This window comes from Hordeum vulgare, chromosome 2H (assembly GCF_904849725.1).
Source record: "Hordeum vulgare subsp. vulgare chromosome 2H, MorexV3_pseudomolecules_assembly, whole genome shotgun sequence".
Lineage (NCBI taxonomy): Eukaryota > Viridiplantae > Streptophyta > Magnoliopsida > Poales > Poaceae > Hordeum > Hordeum vulgare.
Window position 1 is genome coordinate 585,009,700 of NC_058519.1, and position 16,476 is coordinate 585,026,175.

Here is a 16,476-nt window from a genome sequence, read left to right on the forward strand (position 1 = left end):
TCAAAGTTAAGCAAACTCAAAGTGAAATATGGAATCTGCCACCTAAGTTTGCCTTAATGAAAGTTAAGCAAACTCAAATTCAAACTCAAAGCAGGCGCAGTCCACCAAAGTAGCAAATTGCCTACTTGCTGCCACAAGCTTACTGGAAGGGGGACTGCACCTCCGCAGGTTATTGCAAAGCTACCAGACGAACTTCATGGCAGATAATTCAGAAGTTCAGGAATTTATCTAACATCCAATATTTCCTTACCATTTTTACAATATACAGTGCATTAGAAAAGAACATTGAAAGTATTTATGTGTCATAACACAATATGCTTATCTACAATGTGAAATGTACAACAAATGTTTACACATTACCTGCAACGAGGTGGCATACAATGCCAATCCAGTTAGGGTGCTGCAACAATGCAATGAGGCAGGAAACCTATTACATATTCCCATTTTGCTCTCTTCCATAGCAACCTCATGCTGTGCTTATTGGCGTATCTCAATAATCACTTCTACTGATCCTTGTGTGTCTAAACCACTTTGTTGACCTCTGTGAGAATGATGAACAGGGAGGAGCCAGTCAGGTGCTGGATTAACAGAGTTCTCAGTGCGAGGGCACACTTGAGGGTTGCTACATGAAGGTGTTATAGCAGCTTTTCTGCTAGGCAGCTCTTTTAACGAGACCCGGCATATTGGGCAAGTAGTCTGTTTCTGCAACCATAAATCTAAGCAGGAACGGTGAAAGTTATGCCGACATGTCGGAATGATTCTTAGAAGCTCTTTCTCAGTGTATTCACTTAGACATATGGAGCACCTGTCAAAGCAAAATAACCGATCAAACAAGGGCATAGTTGAACACCACCCTAGCTTTAAGTTGAAAGAGAAGAACTGTTGAATTGAAGAAAGAACTTGTGTCTTGTGAGCTTCTAAATATTGGGCTGAGTTTGAGCTTGGCTGAGTGTGTGGAAACAAGTTTGGTTGAGAGCAATAGACTTGCTTGTGTAAAAACTTCTTAACAGTTCAACAATTTCATTCCTCCCCAGAGGTTCCTGCACGGCCATTTACAAAAAGTGCATATGCACTGTTCCAAAACATATGTTTGAAAAACTGTAGTAATCTAAAACCTCAGTATTCCAATGCCTGACAATGAATACTTCAGTTTTCAAAAACAAGAGTTCTTTTCAATTTATGTCGGAAATGGGCCATGTCTCACTGGTTAGCTTGATGTGGTGCTGCCTGCAAACAGGGTTGATCCTTGGGTCGAGCATCCGTGTGTTGCACCTTCACAACATTTATTAGGAATTCGTGTGTTCAGTGGTAGACGGTAGATTTATCTGGGCAGCCTCTGTTCTAGATCAAGCTTGTGTTTCACTAGGATGTGCATCGGTATGGTGGTTTGAGTGGAGCCGGTGTGATAGTGCTGGTACTTGTAATTTAATTAAAAAATTAAACATGTGCATAGTGTAGTACACAAAAAAATTATGTAAACCTGCAACATTTCAATATCAAATTCATTTCTGGTATCAAGAACCAAAAACAATGAGGAACACTTCACTTGCACTGCCTAATACTGTGCATGGTTCAGTACTATTTTTCATACTGCACAGCATGGATAATTTTGACAAATGTGGATTACACATGATTGGTATTTTTTAACAAGACCTTATGTTATTTTGCAAAAAGGAGGCAACACATTCCTTGCCAGGATGACTTAGCAAAAACAAACTGCCATCATAAACTTGCTCTAGCTAACAGCAAGATTTCAAACTACTTTATACATATGTTACACAACTATGAAAGTATTCTTCAAGTATAAAATGTGTCCTTAGCAGATCTTTGACCTGCATCACCGGAAATGCATACACATTTACAGATACATGTGGGTTTCTCATGTCCTGGTTAATGAAATTTCCAGCTAAGCCTCAAATGCTTGAGCTGTTGCGGTATAAGAACCCATTGGGCGAGGGACTTAGGAAAACAAAGAAAAGAAAAGGCTGTTGTGACTTTATAAGAGTTTCAGCATATGCATATCTGCAGCAACTCTTGTTTCAATAACTCGTGCATAATGATTTAGAAACTATTCTGGGGTACCCATATTTACAATGAGGTGATACTGCAACAGTGTCCACCAATTTCCATGTAACAAGGTACTTGGCCCACTGTTTGCATATGCCCATGAATCCCAGTGGCCATAGTTTCCAGAAAATTTCAAAGGTGGCAGAGATTATATACATTGGAGCAGAAAACAGCGAAGTCAGGTAATAATTGGTTCATACAGAAATAGTTGCACTTACTGGGCATCATCCTTTGAATATAATTCCTCGGAGTACTTCATAATAGGAATTGCAGCAATAACCAAAGGCTCCAACCCACAATGAGCATCCTCCACCTAAAAAGGGATGGTATTAACTTAAGTATAAAAGATAATGATATGACATACACATTGATTATATTGTCCTGATTGTTACAACTCGCATGTGAGTTAAGAAAAAGTATTGATTGAACATGCACTAACAAGTTCCTGTTTTACATAACGGCAAAGAATAAATAGATGTGGACTATGCATACACAATTACAAACATTACAGTTATCACAACATTAACTTTGAAAAGGAGATGACTTGTACAACTGGTAACAGTAACTTCATAAGAAATGTGCTTTGTTGTCTAAACCAAATGAATAGAGAATACTCCTTCTGCACTCTGTTGTCAAGTTTATTCAAAAAGGGAGATGCCCAAAAATTTAACCCAAGAGAAACGAGACTGAATTGATGGGTATCATCAAAAGAACATTGTCGAATTTTTATCCAGACTAGCAAATTATCTAATACTCCCTCTGTCCCAAAATAACTGTCTCAACTTTGTACTAGCTCTAGTACAAAATTATGCTAAGCTTAAGACACTTATTTTGGGACGGAGGGAGTAGATGATATCTTAAAAGGCATCATGTAAAATCTGGGATTTATGTAGCTCCTTTAGTGCTCCCACCTTTTGGTGTTTCAGTTTCTAGCTTACTGTTTTCCGTTGGGACTACAAAACACATTGGTTTTAGACTATGAATTAGAATGCGATAATCTTCTTCCTTCTTTAAATGTGTAAGGACTTCCCTGTGTGACTACAAAACACATTGGTTTTAGACTACGAATTAGAATGTGACACTTCTTCCTTCTTTAAATGTGTAAGGCCTAAGGATCGTGTAACTATTGTTTGTATTTGGACCAGGGAATATTTGTTATTCTGCAGGCTTCTAGTTATATACAGACTAACTTGAAGCAGATACAAAGATACTATAAGCTGCACAATCGAGCAACTATTATTGGGGGGAATGTAACCTTATGAGTCTAACTAGAGCTCATCTTCTAGTCAATAAAACCCATCTCGTTCTTTAAATGTGTAAGGACTAAGGATAATGTATCTGTTATTTGTATTTGGACCAAGGAATACTGTTATGTTGCAGGCTTGTAGTTATACACAAACTAACTGAAAGCAGATACAGAGAGTCAGAGATACTGTAAGGTAGAGACAATTATTGGGGAAAATGCAACCCTAAGAATCTAGCTAGAGCTCATCGCCTATCACTAAAAAAAGAGGTACACAATACCAGTTTAAAATGGGAGGAGACTGAAGTTCTAGCGAAATAAATATAAGCTAAAGCGTTTGAATCTCTATTTTCTAGTAATAGATTGAAGTGGTCGATCATCAAATAGCAAGAATAAATAAATTTAGTAAAGCACTAATTAGCAACTTTTTTTTCTTTTTGTCTTGAACAGAAAGGCGCTGTCCATGTGCCCATGAACACAGAAATTGGGTATCGGATCTTCCTATTTTTTAGTAACTATACAAACAAAACAGAACCTCATCATCAGTTATGTAACGCACTGTGGCGTTACTTGTTCCCTTCTTGTAAACTGCGTGGAGTTCACAGCAGCAGAATATCGGTGTGGAGACAGAGGAGCCATAAGTAGTAGGGGGTATGGCACGCACCGGGCGTTCGAGATCTGCCGGGAAGTCAACGTCAAAGTCCACCGGCGGCGGGGCGCCGTCGCCCGCGCCCCGGGCGCGGCAGCAGATGAACCGCGCGCAGACGAACGCGACGAAGACGGCGGTCATGCCGAAGCCGAGCGCCGCGCTGAGGAGATTCATCCCCGACCCGAACATCATCGTTTCCCCCTCGCGACCTCCCCTCGCCTCGCGCCAGCGCCAGCGCCACCAGGTCCCCCGCGCCCACGACGACGAGGGAAACCGCCTACCGCTCGAACAGGCGGCCGCCGCTGCGGCGAATCGCGAGAACGGTGAGGTTGGGGCAGGGGGTGCCCATTGGTTGGCGGGTCTCGCCCGCGGAGGCCGGAAGGTGGGGTGGTGACCACGGTTTGTGATTGGCGTGGTCGCTTGACGGCGACGGGTCGCGAACGACGGACCGGCTACGGTGCAGCTGCAGCGGGAGGGGGGGCGGAGTGCGGAGGCTGGAAGGAAGAGCGGGTTGGTGTGATGGTCGGGTGGGGAACTGCTAGGTGGCGGAATGCCGCAGCTGTTTTTGCTGTCTCTTCGTTCTGCCGGAACTCGTGTCTGAGCAGCTGAGCATGATTGATGATGATTACTACATTTTAACTTTTCTACTCCCAGGAGTAATTGGATTCTATTTTGTGGGGTGTTTATTTTTTATTTTTTATTCTTGCTCTCTGATGTGAGACATACACAGTAACCTTTTCTAAAAAAGAAATCTAGGACAAGTAGCCTTATTAAGGGCAACAATAGCCTCAGTTGATGGATAACTATCTCAAGATAATATGTCGACTCAATTCCTTGAAGGTGCTCATAGAATTGGGTGTGCATGTGTATGTTTATAGAGATGAATGTATGTGTGTGTATATGAGCGCTTGCGTCTGTACAATATTAAAAAAAGGTGATGGATAATTTGGAAAAATCAACCGCCACCCTCACCAATTGATGTACCTGGTATGACTTTGATGCCCACGCAATCAGCCCTTTTTCAAGTGGTATTGCACTAATTTCTACAACACGGGTCATGTCAAAGAAATTCTGCAAGTAAAAAAATCTTCAACATTGGGACATGGTCCTTTGCAACACGAACCTTATTGCAATTACAACATGCCCTTTGTTACAAAACAAAACATCTTACCACTAGTCCAATGAGATAGATTAGGGCGAGGAGGAGAGCTCGAAAGGTATGATAGGGGCATGACGGGGTTGATCTCACCGTCGAGGACGTCGGCCGGTGGCGGCTACCATGCCGCTTATGGAGAGCAACATTTTTTTGGGCAGTCTTCTTTCAGGAAATCTTATGGAGAGGAGCAGCAAGGGGGCGTCGCTCACCTGGGCCAATGTCCCAACCCACCATGAGTAACCGAAGCCGAGTGAAGTTTAATGATCGTTGCTTTGGTTAGTTGAGCCGGAATAATACTACTTTGGATGGTTTTCTTTTATTTTTCGAAGTGTTTTATTCCGCTTTTGTTTTAGTTTCCCTTTTATTATTACTTTTAATTTCTCCTATTTCTATTTTTTGTAATTTTTTCCATCTTAGATTTTATGAGAACTTAAAGAGCGTTTCTAAGTTCATGAAAAAATCCTTTAGAATCTAAAATACAAAAAAACATTTTAAATCTTTCATAACCACTTTAAAAATTACGTTTTCTTTTAGAAATTGAAGATTCTCTAGAATACACAAACATTTTAAAAAACTTGACAATATTTTTGATTTTGTGAACATAAAATGCATGAATATAGTTTTATGAAGTAAGTTTTTCTTAAGCAAACAACCTCCTCGTGGATTTCCACTAAGAAAGGCTCACATTTCTGAAGGTCCGTACAAGAAAAGGGAAAATGAGGGAACAAAAGTGAAACACAGTGTCACCTCTAAGGCCTATTTGAGTAACCGCCATCTCGCAACGAAACGGAAACACACAATATTACAACTCCTGCACTCTGCTGCTTTTACTAGATTTAGGAAATTAAATCTCTTCTACTTAAAAACATCTTAAGGTTCTCTCATCCGTTTGTCCTTCGTTCTACCTTAAATATGTTTCATTACCTCTTCATGTTTTAGTATTTTTCCTTTCATCCCTATATTTTCGGTTTCCCTATAAACCATGTGTAACACCAGTTCTTGATCATTGTGCGTGAGGTATCGACTGGTCCCACAAATCAACACTAATCTTTTTACACACTTTATGCTCATTCATGCGCATTGGTATCAACTATTTAGTCGATACCGATCCTCAGGTTGCTCCAAGCCAAGCCCACTTAACTTTTAGATTCCCTTTAAGACGGCCTTCCAGAAAAGAAGGTGTGTTTGGTTTATATGAGTATTTAGTCATTCCTATTAAGTTAGGATGTCACATATGCCTCCCCCTTAAAGGAACAGACATCCCCGTCGAACTACAGGAACGTTCTGTCTTGACACACATCTGTGTGCACCAGCGCCATCATCCACATGTGCCTTATATATGCATCACTGGCATGCACAGACACGTGTAATCGCAAGGGTAAGCTCTGATACCAATTGTAGTGCCCCTTCCAAACCCACCAGTTCCTTGTTGTTGCACCTGAGATCTAGACTTACCTCACAGACCAACATTAGTCTTTTTGATGCACTTTGTTCTCACTCGTGCGCATTCGGGATGAATTTCTTGGTCGATCACCAATCCTTAAATTGCTCCAGGCCAAGCATACCTTACTTTCAGGTTCATTTTGGATGGGCTCCCGATAAATACGGTGCACATTATTTATATGAGTAGTCTATCATTCCTATTAAGTCGGTTTGTCACATAACTTGTAGTGCCCTGGGACCGATACTACGCAGATCTAGCAAAGTCTGCTAGCCTCCGCATAGAATCAATCTCAAGATCACTACAACTTCACACAACTAACATGCCAAAACATGCCCACCATGTGGAATACATGGTATCACAACACAAATTACAAATATTCCATAGAAAACAACAATTATACATATACAATATTTCATACAACGAGGGCCTTCCGACCAAAATCCAACGCGTGCAACGGAAGCGAATAAATAAGAATACATTTACCTTAGGAAGATTCAAAGTAAAGCAAATGGTGTGCGTAACCCTGCCCAGACAACTATTTGGAGGGCAACCAAGCTAACATTGTACATCAACATACAATTAAGCTGCAATTGTTGTTCTTGTTGTTGTTGTGGCAAGGGTGAGTATGTGGGTACTAAGAAAATCTCATTACCAAGGAACTAGCACTAACAATACCGATAGGTGTGGAATGATAAAGTGGTGAAGCTGCAAGCACTAAGCAACACTAGAACTTACATCTATGGGAGTCCGATTAGAAGAGCAGAAGGACCATTTGTTCTAAGCGTCGTGCAACGCAACCCAGATGGTATGTGCACATGAGGATTCTATCCAATTGTTAGACATAACACCACACCCTGAATCCTCCCTCGCATCCCCCATGAGGAAGTACCCCATGGCACTCACCCGGTTGGCAAGATTTAGTTAACTATAGTTGAAGTAGAATATGCAATTAACATCAAATTTAGGGGTGGACAAGTTTTAGCACTTATGTTGGAAGCTATCCTATGAGCTATCATAGAGCTCCAAGTCATCCTTAACCATGGACTTGGATTTTCAGAAGATTTAAAGATGCAGGGGTGCACCAACATACCCATCATTGGCTTCATACGCACGTTGTTCATAATAGAATCTACCCATCGGAGGCACTCATTTTATGAGCTAGCACCAGAAGTTTTGGACAACACGATAACGCTTTCTTGATGACACATATTGGTATGACCCATGAAAGGCTAAGCTAGGAAGTTTCTAACGAATGATACTTACTCCACTACTAAATCCTAGTCCAGGAGACACCTCATAAGGTCGACACCCAAAGTGAGAGCCAGTCGCATCTCTCACTCTGACCCAACCATCTACGAGAGGGGCTATGACTAACTAGCCCATTCCAAGATATTTGATGGCTCCTACGCAAGTTGTGGACAACCTGGGCATTTCGCCCAATTGGCCCAAAACACTATCACAGAAGAAGAAAAACATCCATGGTGGTAAAATCGTAATCTCACTCTAAAGTGTCTCCTCGTACCTACAAAACAATACACGTGGAATGAAAAACCAATGTTGAGACTCCTGGACAATTTGCAGCTACAAGAAGTGTCGAGGGGGCATAAAACCCCACATATGGTTAGCGCGCTCATTCTTGAAACATTGCTTCAAGATCTTAGTGTCCGAACAACTAAGTGGAAGAAAATAACATGCGCTCAACATGGCCTCCAACTTTTGACCTTCCCGACTTACTATCACATTCAAGTTGTATATATCTCAACATTAAGTCAAGATTAACAAATCCACATGAATACCCCCAAGAAGTGGAACTAAAGTGTAACAGCCCAGAACCGACGCTCCAGAAGATTCCCTTTTATTTCGTTATCGCCATGTGAAATGTAATTTGTTTACCGACCGTTTGCTATTTTCTCGAGAGAAGCCACTAGTGAAACCCACGACCCCCGGGTCTATTCTACATCATCTATTGGCAATCTCTATTTTTCTATTCGCATTTCCATTTTACTTGCTCTTTTATTTTCAGATCTATATTATCCAAAAAAACCAAATACCTTGCCATGTTTTATTTACCATCACTTTATTTGCATCTATTAATCTATCTTTTTGCTTCACCCACGAGGGTTGACAACCCCTACACGCGTTGTGTTGCGAGGATTTTCTATTTGTGTGCAGGGTACCGCTTACGTAGTCTTGTGGATCTTCCTACTGGATTGATACCTTGGTTTCATAACTGAGGGAAATACTTGTCGTCACTATGCTACATCACCCTTTAAGCTTGGAGGGAAACCAATGCAACCAGCGGGGACTCGGTCAGCGACAGGCACGAGGTCAGGGTCACTGAGGTGGAGCAAGAGCTCAAGGACGTCGGCACTAAAAATGAGGTCCTTGAGCAAGAAAATAAAGAAAAATCTTTTGAGGTGTCCTCAGAAATTGTCTCACTCCAAAATGCGCGGAAGGAGGCACACAGTCGCCGAAAGGAGATCCATCAGATCAAGCAAATTGTACATGGTTAGAGATATTTACTACGGTGTATTTTTGGTGGGAAAAAAGTTTGCATTGCTTACTCGAGTGTGCCATTCTCCAGGCGCGTTTGCGGATCTCTCAAAGAGTGCAGCTGATGCTTCAAAGCATTATGCATCCCAAGAGGGTGAAGCCGAGAAAAGGTTGTTGTGGGCGCAGTTTCAAGCCCCCAGGCAACCCCTTCTTGTCTTCGACCAGCTAAAACAACTGATGGATCTACGCAAGATGGTAGAGCCAGCAATGAAGGATCTTTACATGAGGCTTTGGCCGACAGAGCCGCTGCCTAGCAGCTATGTTGGCCTGGTGCGGAATCTAATTGTTGTTGCGCCCCGGATTGACATCATGAAGAGTTTTGTATGCATCGAGGGATCTCGGATGGCCTTTGCAAGAACCATGATGCATTGGCCAAAAGTGGAACCCTCCAAGATGGCCACTGCACGTTCACCACCTGGAGAAGAACATAGACGCCCTAAGCTATAATTCTCCGCTGTAATGGAAGGTGCTCGGGCTATAGAAGCACAATGCTGCAAAGATGTAATCTTTGAATGAAAACCGTGTATTGTAGAAGTGGTTGAATTTTGTATAATACAATGCTATTTACTTTTGCATGTTATACCATGTCTTATCTTGTTTTCAATTTTGACTCATGTGTGATCGCTTTAAACCTGAGAGTTTCAAGTCGTCTCCTTCATCCCCCTGACATATGCTATCATGGGTGTTTTCGGTTCCGCATTGTTACCCTCAGCAAAGTTCTTGGTGCCCTAGGGCGGTAGTGCAGGAGAAAACAAGGCAATCGAACTATGTGGCTTTAAGTCTCCCACTTAACCATAGGAGCTTGACTGGAGGGGGCAATTAGAGCCCCCTGTAGTTCCTGTTTCTCCTCGTTGGACCTCTACTCAGTTCAAAAATGAGGTGCAGATTAGGATTGTGCACGAGCTGTTTGAGCACAACAAGAACAAGTTTGCCAAGCAATGGATGATTGATCTTGATCACTGGAGGGGCAATGCAGATTACTTTGGTGAGGCCTTGGCACTGTGCGAGCAGTTTGACTTGGTTAAGCTCATGTCCATCAACTGTGACATTGATGTACATATGGTTCATCAGTTCTACGCCACGGTTCACTTTGGCACTGATGATGCCCATACCATATCATTCATGTGACGTGATGCGTTTTTCAGTGTTCCTTGGAGGGCGTTATGCAATGCTCTGGGTTATGATGATATCGGTCTCTCCGGCAACAGTGGCATCTGTCCTCACGATCGTGCCTCTCCCATGGAGAAGGAGGAGCTCGCCCCTATGTACATTCCAGGGCGGGGTATTATTGGTGAGTCCAAAGATATGCTCCATTTTATGATATCATGCATTCGGTCTTCTGTAATGTGCTTCTGCCCAAAGTCGGGAACCAAGATGAGATTCATGGCTACCTGGTGCACCTCTTGGTGGCTATGCATATTGTAGCCGGCTTTGGGGCTACTTTTGATGTGTCCAACTGGATGTGGGAGGATATGTACACCATGGTCATTAACCGGAAGGTTCCTATTTATGCTCCGTTTGTCATGTGCTTTTTGAAGTCAGTTTGGGAAGTTCGTAGGCGTGGTGAGGTGTTGTTTTCTTCTCACAACCTTACCATGCATGAAATCAAATAGCTGGGGAAGGAGAAGCATGCTCTGCCTCGCATTCCCCCTGATCACCCTGAGGATGTTTTTGCCACTTCCAGCGACAGTGACTTTGAGCCCGAGGCCGGGGCCAAGCCCTGTTGGGTCATCAAGCTTACTAACAAAGTAAGGAAGACTTTCTGCCTTCGGGCTCATGTTCATAAGAAGCTATATAATGCTCATGTTAACGAGAAGTGGCCAGATGTAGATTGATTCAGATTATGCGGGCTCTCAACATTCGGACCGAGAGTGGTTCAAAGAAGAGCATCACTCCTGAGGAGAAGTGGATTTACGAGCACAACACTCGAGCAGATTATGAGGCCTCGGGCCATCCTGTTGTTGCCTCTTCTGCTCCTGCTACTGATGACATTATGGAGGAAGATGACGATCCTACTCATGATGATGATGATGTTCATGATGATTTCGAGTACAACTGAGCTCTAGGGCACTAGCTCGCTCTTTTCCTCTTTGATGTCCTCGGAGAGAGTTCTATTAGGGCGGGATTTGCATGGGTGTGTTTACCTGCAGTCGAACTTTTTATCGCATTTCAGTTGTGTTTATGGACCATGTATGGAGACTTTGTGCATGATGTGAGACATGCAATCCAATCTTTATCTTAGTTTATTTAGTGGATCCCTATTTTCCTCTCTATTATGTTCTACTTATACTTGTGCTTGTTGCTGTCTATTTTTAGTAATACTCTGTTATTAGTCGATTAACTCAAGGGGGAGCTTTGTCACGGTTATGGGCATATCAATGATCCACACTCTCTGTGGGACCTCCCTTTTTTTAAGACCACTAATGCAAATTATGTAGTTGTCATCATCCACCAAAAAGGGGGAGATTGTTAGGACATTTTCCTACCTTAGTGTTTTGGTGATGATGACAACTCATTATGTGATATAATTGTGTGTCAAGTTCTTCAAGTACCTCTTACCTCTCTCTCTCCGCCATTGATGCCCACCAAGCTTTCTTGCCCGATCTATCTCCCTAGCCACTCAAACTTGTTGATTTGCTAGGGATTCAAGGAGGAGATCTAGATCTACAGTCCCACCAAAGGAAACTTGATTCCCCCATACTTTCTTGTGTGGATTTTGTTACTCTTGGGTGTTTGAGCACCCTAGACTGAAGAGGTCACCTCGAATCCATAGTCAATTGTGGTGAAGCTTTGTGGCTTCGATGGGAGCCTCCAATTCAATTGTGGAGATTGCCCCAACCTTGTTTGTAAAGTTTCGGTTGCCGCCTTCAAGGGCACCACTAGTGGAATCACGACATCTTGCATTGTGTGAGGGCGTGAGAAGAATACGGTGGCCTTAGTGGAATCGTGGGGAGCATTGTGCCTCCACACCGCTCTAATAGATACGCACTTCCCCTCAAAGGGTAGGAACTTCAGAAACACATCATCGTCTTCATAGGTTCCACTTGTGGTTACTTCTTCACTTTACTTGTATTTGTTACTTGTTTGTTATTGTTTCTGTTAGCATCATATATGTTGCTCACTTAGTTGCATATCTGGATAACCTATTTGTTCCTAAAATTAATTTGTTTAATAAAACCTTAAAATTGGTAGTTGCCTATTCACCCCCCTCCTCTAGTCAACCATATCGATCCTTTCTCCAGCTCCACGTATTACTCGGTCAGATGATCCTGATGCAAAATATCCATGCTCACTATGTTAGAGGGATGTGATAGGTATATGGATGGCATATTCGGGTTCGTTATATTTTCTGATCAACTTTCATATATAAATTATTTTCATCTAACTTACGGTTCATTTTATATGATTTTTCAAAGTTTAAATGATTTTCTGGAATTATTATTAATACAAAACTAATAGAAAAGGCTCACAATGGGGCCACGGGATGCTGAGTGAGCAAGTCAACAGTTGATTGTTGATTGGTCGATTTGACTAGTAGGTCCCACATGCCATTGGCTCGGGCCAGCCCACTCAAGAGGTTGTCTAGTGGGACCCAGTAGTCAGTGACATGGCAATTATCAAGGGGTTTAGTTAACCTATTAACTATAATTACCTTGGTAGGGCCAACACGTCAGTGACAACACTATTTAACATGTTTAATGTAAGCTAACCTAATTACCTACCATGACGGCCCGTGCATTAGTGGTCTATTGGGGTGGTTAATAGCCCATGCCCGCCTAGCGGTGGCCTAGGGAGATAGCGCACTGGCAGCAATGATCCGACGACCAAATCAGTGGCGAGGGGGGCCCGGGCTTCACCCAAAAATCACTGCGGGGCATGGATCGAAGTGCGGGAGGGCAGGTTCAAACGCGGGTACCACGCCACATGAAACAATGGCGGTGGCAGCGACTGGGAGGGCTTATAGCGCTGTCGGCGATGAGTGGGGCGGCGAGCAGAGCTCGGGCAAGCTCGGATCCGGGGCTAGGGGCATGACAAGCGACACTAGGGGCGGCGTTGGCTCCCTGGGGATCCCAGGAGCACGTTGCAAAGCTCGGGCATGAGCTTTGCCGACTGTGGCTGCAACGGCGGTGAGCTAACAGAATGGTGGGCACGCGACCTAAGGGACATGTTGGATGACGCAAGAGAGAGGCAAGAGAACGGGAGCTCACCCGAGAGGCCCAAGAGAGCCCGACAATGACTTAGTAGCACCAGGGGTGCCGGATTTGGAGAAGAACGCCGACCGGGCAAAGGAAGGAGATGATATCGATCAGGTCAATGCTACGACTCTGGGCTTGATCTTGTGGGCGAGGAAGAAGCAGTGGAGGACGGCGGTCTGCTGGACAGCTCTTCAGCTGACGGGGACGATGGTGGCCACAGGAAAGGTAGATGTCATGGCGACGGTGGCTAGTGTTACGGGCGGAATCAACGAGGGAGAGAGCGAGGGGGAAAGTGAAGGGTCTAGGGTTTCACCAGGGGCCGATGGCGACCTAGTAGACGTTAGGGAGGGGCTGGATGGTTGTCATGCAAGGCATCAGCGCCATGGACGTCGCTCGAGCGTCCATCGTGTCGTGGATGAACATGGGAGGAAGAAGGCCTCGTGGTGGGTGGGCCTACAATGTGCACTTGAGGACCAAGTGCACAGTGGCATGCTTTTATTTTTCTTTTATCTTTTTTGTTCTATTTTTCTTCACTGTTTTGTATTTTAAATAAATACTCATTGATTTTTGCCCCGCATGGTATTTGGCACATAAATACTAGGCATTATTTTCCTCTAGCACTCAAAGTTTCATGTCATTATGAAATATTAAAGTATTTGTTTAATTTGAAATGGTTAATATAATTGTTGCTAATCCACTCTTATAATTCCTAGGGTATTTTGGTAACTTCGGTGATGTTGTTTTCCTTAACATAATTACTTAGGGAATATTTGCAAAATCACCAACAATTTGGATTTATTGTTTGCACAAGCAATAATTTGACTTGTTATTTGAATTTGAATTTGACTAGGGTTTTAGTTAAGGGAGAATTAAGATTATCGAAATGAGATGACAAGGCACCATTAGTCTGAGATTACTGCAGCTTAATTACATGGGTGTTACAATTGTTGTGGCATTTGTAGTTCATTTGGCATGGATTTTCGGAGAAACAATAAATTAAAAAAAATAGAAAATGGAACTCAACACTAGGTTAATAGGTTAGTTCCCAAAAATCATATGAAAGTGCACCAAAACCATATAAAATCATTGTAAACATGGCATGAATGCTTCATAAATTATAGATAGGTTGGGGACGTATAAGCATCCCCAAGTTTAATTCATGCTCGTCCACGAGTAGGTAAATGATAAAAGAAGTAATTTATGAAGTGTGAATGCTAGCATAGTGTACAAGTTTGATCAATGATAATTTTAGTCACTTTTTCTGGCATCATAAACATCAACTCTTCCTCATAAAACCCATCATGATAAAGTAGCAATCAGTTCACATGTTATGGTTCAAACAATGCATCCTCTCGAAACTTAACAATCTATGTTCTTAGTCACCAAACAATTATAGTTCATCTTATTTTCAGAAAAGCCTAAGTAAGAGTTCCACATAGCCAATTAACATATAGTATTCTATGAATGCGAGTACTCAAACCATATTTTTAGAACAAATAGCATCCATCGAACACAAACAAAGATATAGGCTTATTGTTTCGCCTCCCAACTTACTTATCATATAGATAACTGCCAACAATAATAACTCATGAGAAAATATATATGACTAGATATATGTGCATGGATCTTTCCCCACCATATGATGCTTGCCAAATAGAGAATAACTGAGGTTGGAATAAGAAGTTGACTCAACATGAAAAGTAAATAGATATGCCCTTCCAAGAGGGAAGCATGGATTTGCTTATGTGCTAGAGCTCATTACTTAAAACATAGATAATTTCATTTGAGATGTGTACTTTTACTATCAAGGGTTTAACGACAAGGTTTTCGTTAGCTTCCATGCTAAACACATTAATGGTGGTTCCCAAACAGAAATGAAATTGTTACTCCCCCTCCACCATACAAACACTTCCATGGCTAGCCGAATTCACTAGTGCCCTTCAAACAATAAACTTTCTAAGCAGGACTCGGCATCCTTTTTACTAGCCTCCCTCGGAGTTGACGAGTGAATAAACTCTCGTCGGTCAGTAAAACACACTTAGCATGGAATATATTGACTACCCCATCTCTACATGAGCGGTACGGTCACACAAGACATAAGTTTATTTGAAGGTTTTTGAGATGGCACATGCAAATTTACTTGGAATGGTAGTGAAATACCATATATAAGTAGGTATGGTGGACTCTCGTGACAAGAAAATGGTGAAAGGATCACGATGACGCCTAGAGGGAGGGTGAATAGGCGTTTTAAAACTTCTACGGATTGGCTTTATCCTAATGCGGAAATAAACTTAGAGGATACTTTTCAAGCACAAATCCTAAATATACTAGCCTCAACTACGTGGACCAACAACTTGTTCTACTAAGATGAACGCAACAAGAGTACTCACAAGCACAAGTAAGTTACACAAACTTACTTGAGCAATATCACAAGATATGTAAGTGTATGACACAAGTGAGCAAATCGCACTAAACATAGGATATACCAATAGTAGCAAGTATGAATTGCGGGATATAAAGTGTAGGCCTAAATGATTAATCTTTGCACGAAAATAGCCAACACGATATAATAGGGACAACAATATGTAGTGAATGTACGCTCAAGTAACCAAAGTAAACCACGAGTAAGGAATTAGGGTTAGGGATAACCGAAGTCACGGAGACGAGGATGTATCACAATGTTCACTTCCTTGGAGGGAAGCTAGTCACTGTTAGAGAGGTGGCTGTTACCACGAAGGCACACCAACGCCATGAAGGCTCACCCTATTCTACTTGAGACAACACCACGAAGGCGTTTCTCAACCACTAGTAGTAGGCCTTTGAGGTGGCCTCCAAACCCTCACAAACTTTCCGGAGGTAATCACAACGGTTTGATTCCTCTCCGAGGAACTCCTAACACCTAGGAGTCTCCAATCTCCAAGAGTAAGAAGATCACAGGAACTGCTCAAAACTTATTCAAATCACAAATAGATTTGTTGAGAGGAGAGGGGGATGATCTATCTTTTGATTGGACCAACACTCAAAGGAACTCACAGATGCTCTTGGGATCCTCATTTGCGCTTGTGTGATGACAAACTTTGAGTTAACTCTTTGATCTTCATCTTGGTCAACATTTATCTTTGGTCCATGATTAATCTTAATGTCTTGAAGGCCCTATTGATTGATAGG

General features: G+C 42.4%; 1 protein-coding gene across 1 annotated transcript; it reads right to left on the reverse strand.

Annotated features, from left to right (window-relative positions):
- Positions 1-204: 204 nt before the first annotated feature.
- On the reverse strand, positions 205-4,552 carry LOC123427457 (putative RING-H2 finger protein ATL69). Its single transcript, XM_045111512.1, has 3 exons — positions 3,975-4,552; positions 2,286-2,380; positions 205-805 (listed from the first exon to the last, which is right to left on the reverse strand). Exons 1-3 carry the CDS (start codon positions 4,149-4,151, stop codon positions 478-480), a joined length of 600 nt encoding a protein of 199 aa, XP_044967447.1. The 5' UTR covers positions 4,152-4,552; the 3' UTR covers positions 205-477.
- Between the last annotated feature and the right edge of the window lie 11,924 nt (positions 4,553-16,476).

Excerpts from the sequence above, each read along its gene's own strand:
- LOC123427457 (XM_045111512.1), bottom strand. The coding sequence starts at position 4,151 with ATGATGTTCGGGTCGGGGATGAATCTCCTCAGCGCGGCGCTCGGCTTC. Across the intron at positions 2,381-3,974 it reads CGGCAGATCTCGAACGCCCG|GTGGAGGATGCTCATTGTGG; the intron begins GTGCGTGCCATA and ends ATCCCTTTTTAG. Across the intron at positions 806-2,285 it reads TATTCAAAGGATGATGCCCA|GTGCTCCATATGTCTAAGTG; the intron begins GTAAGTGCAACT and ends TTGCTTTGACAG.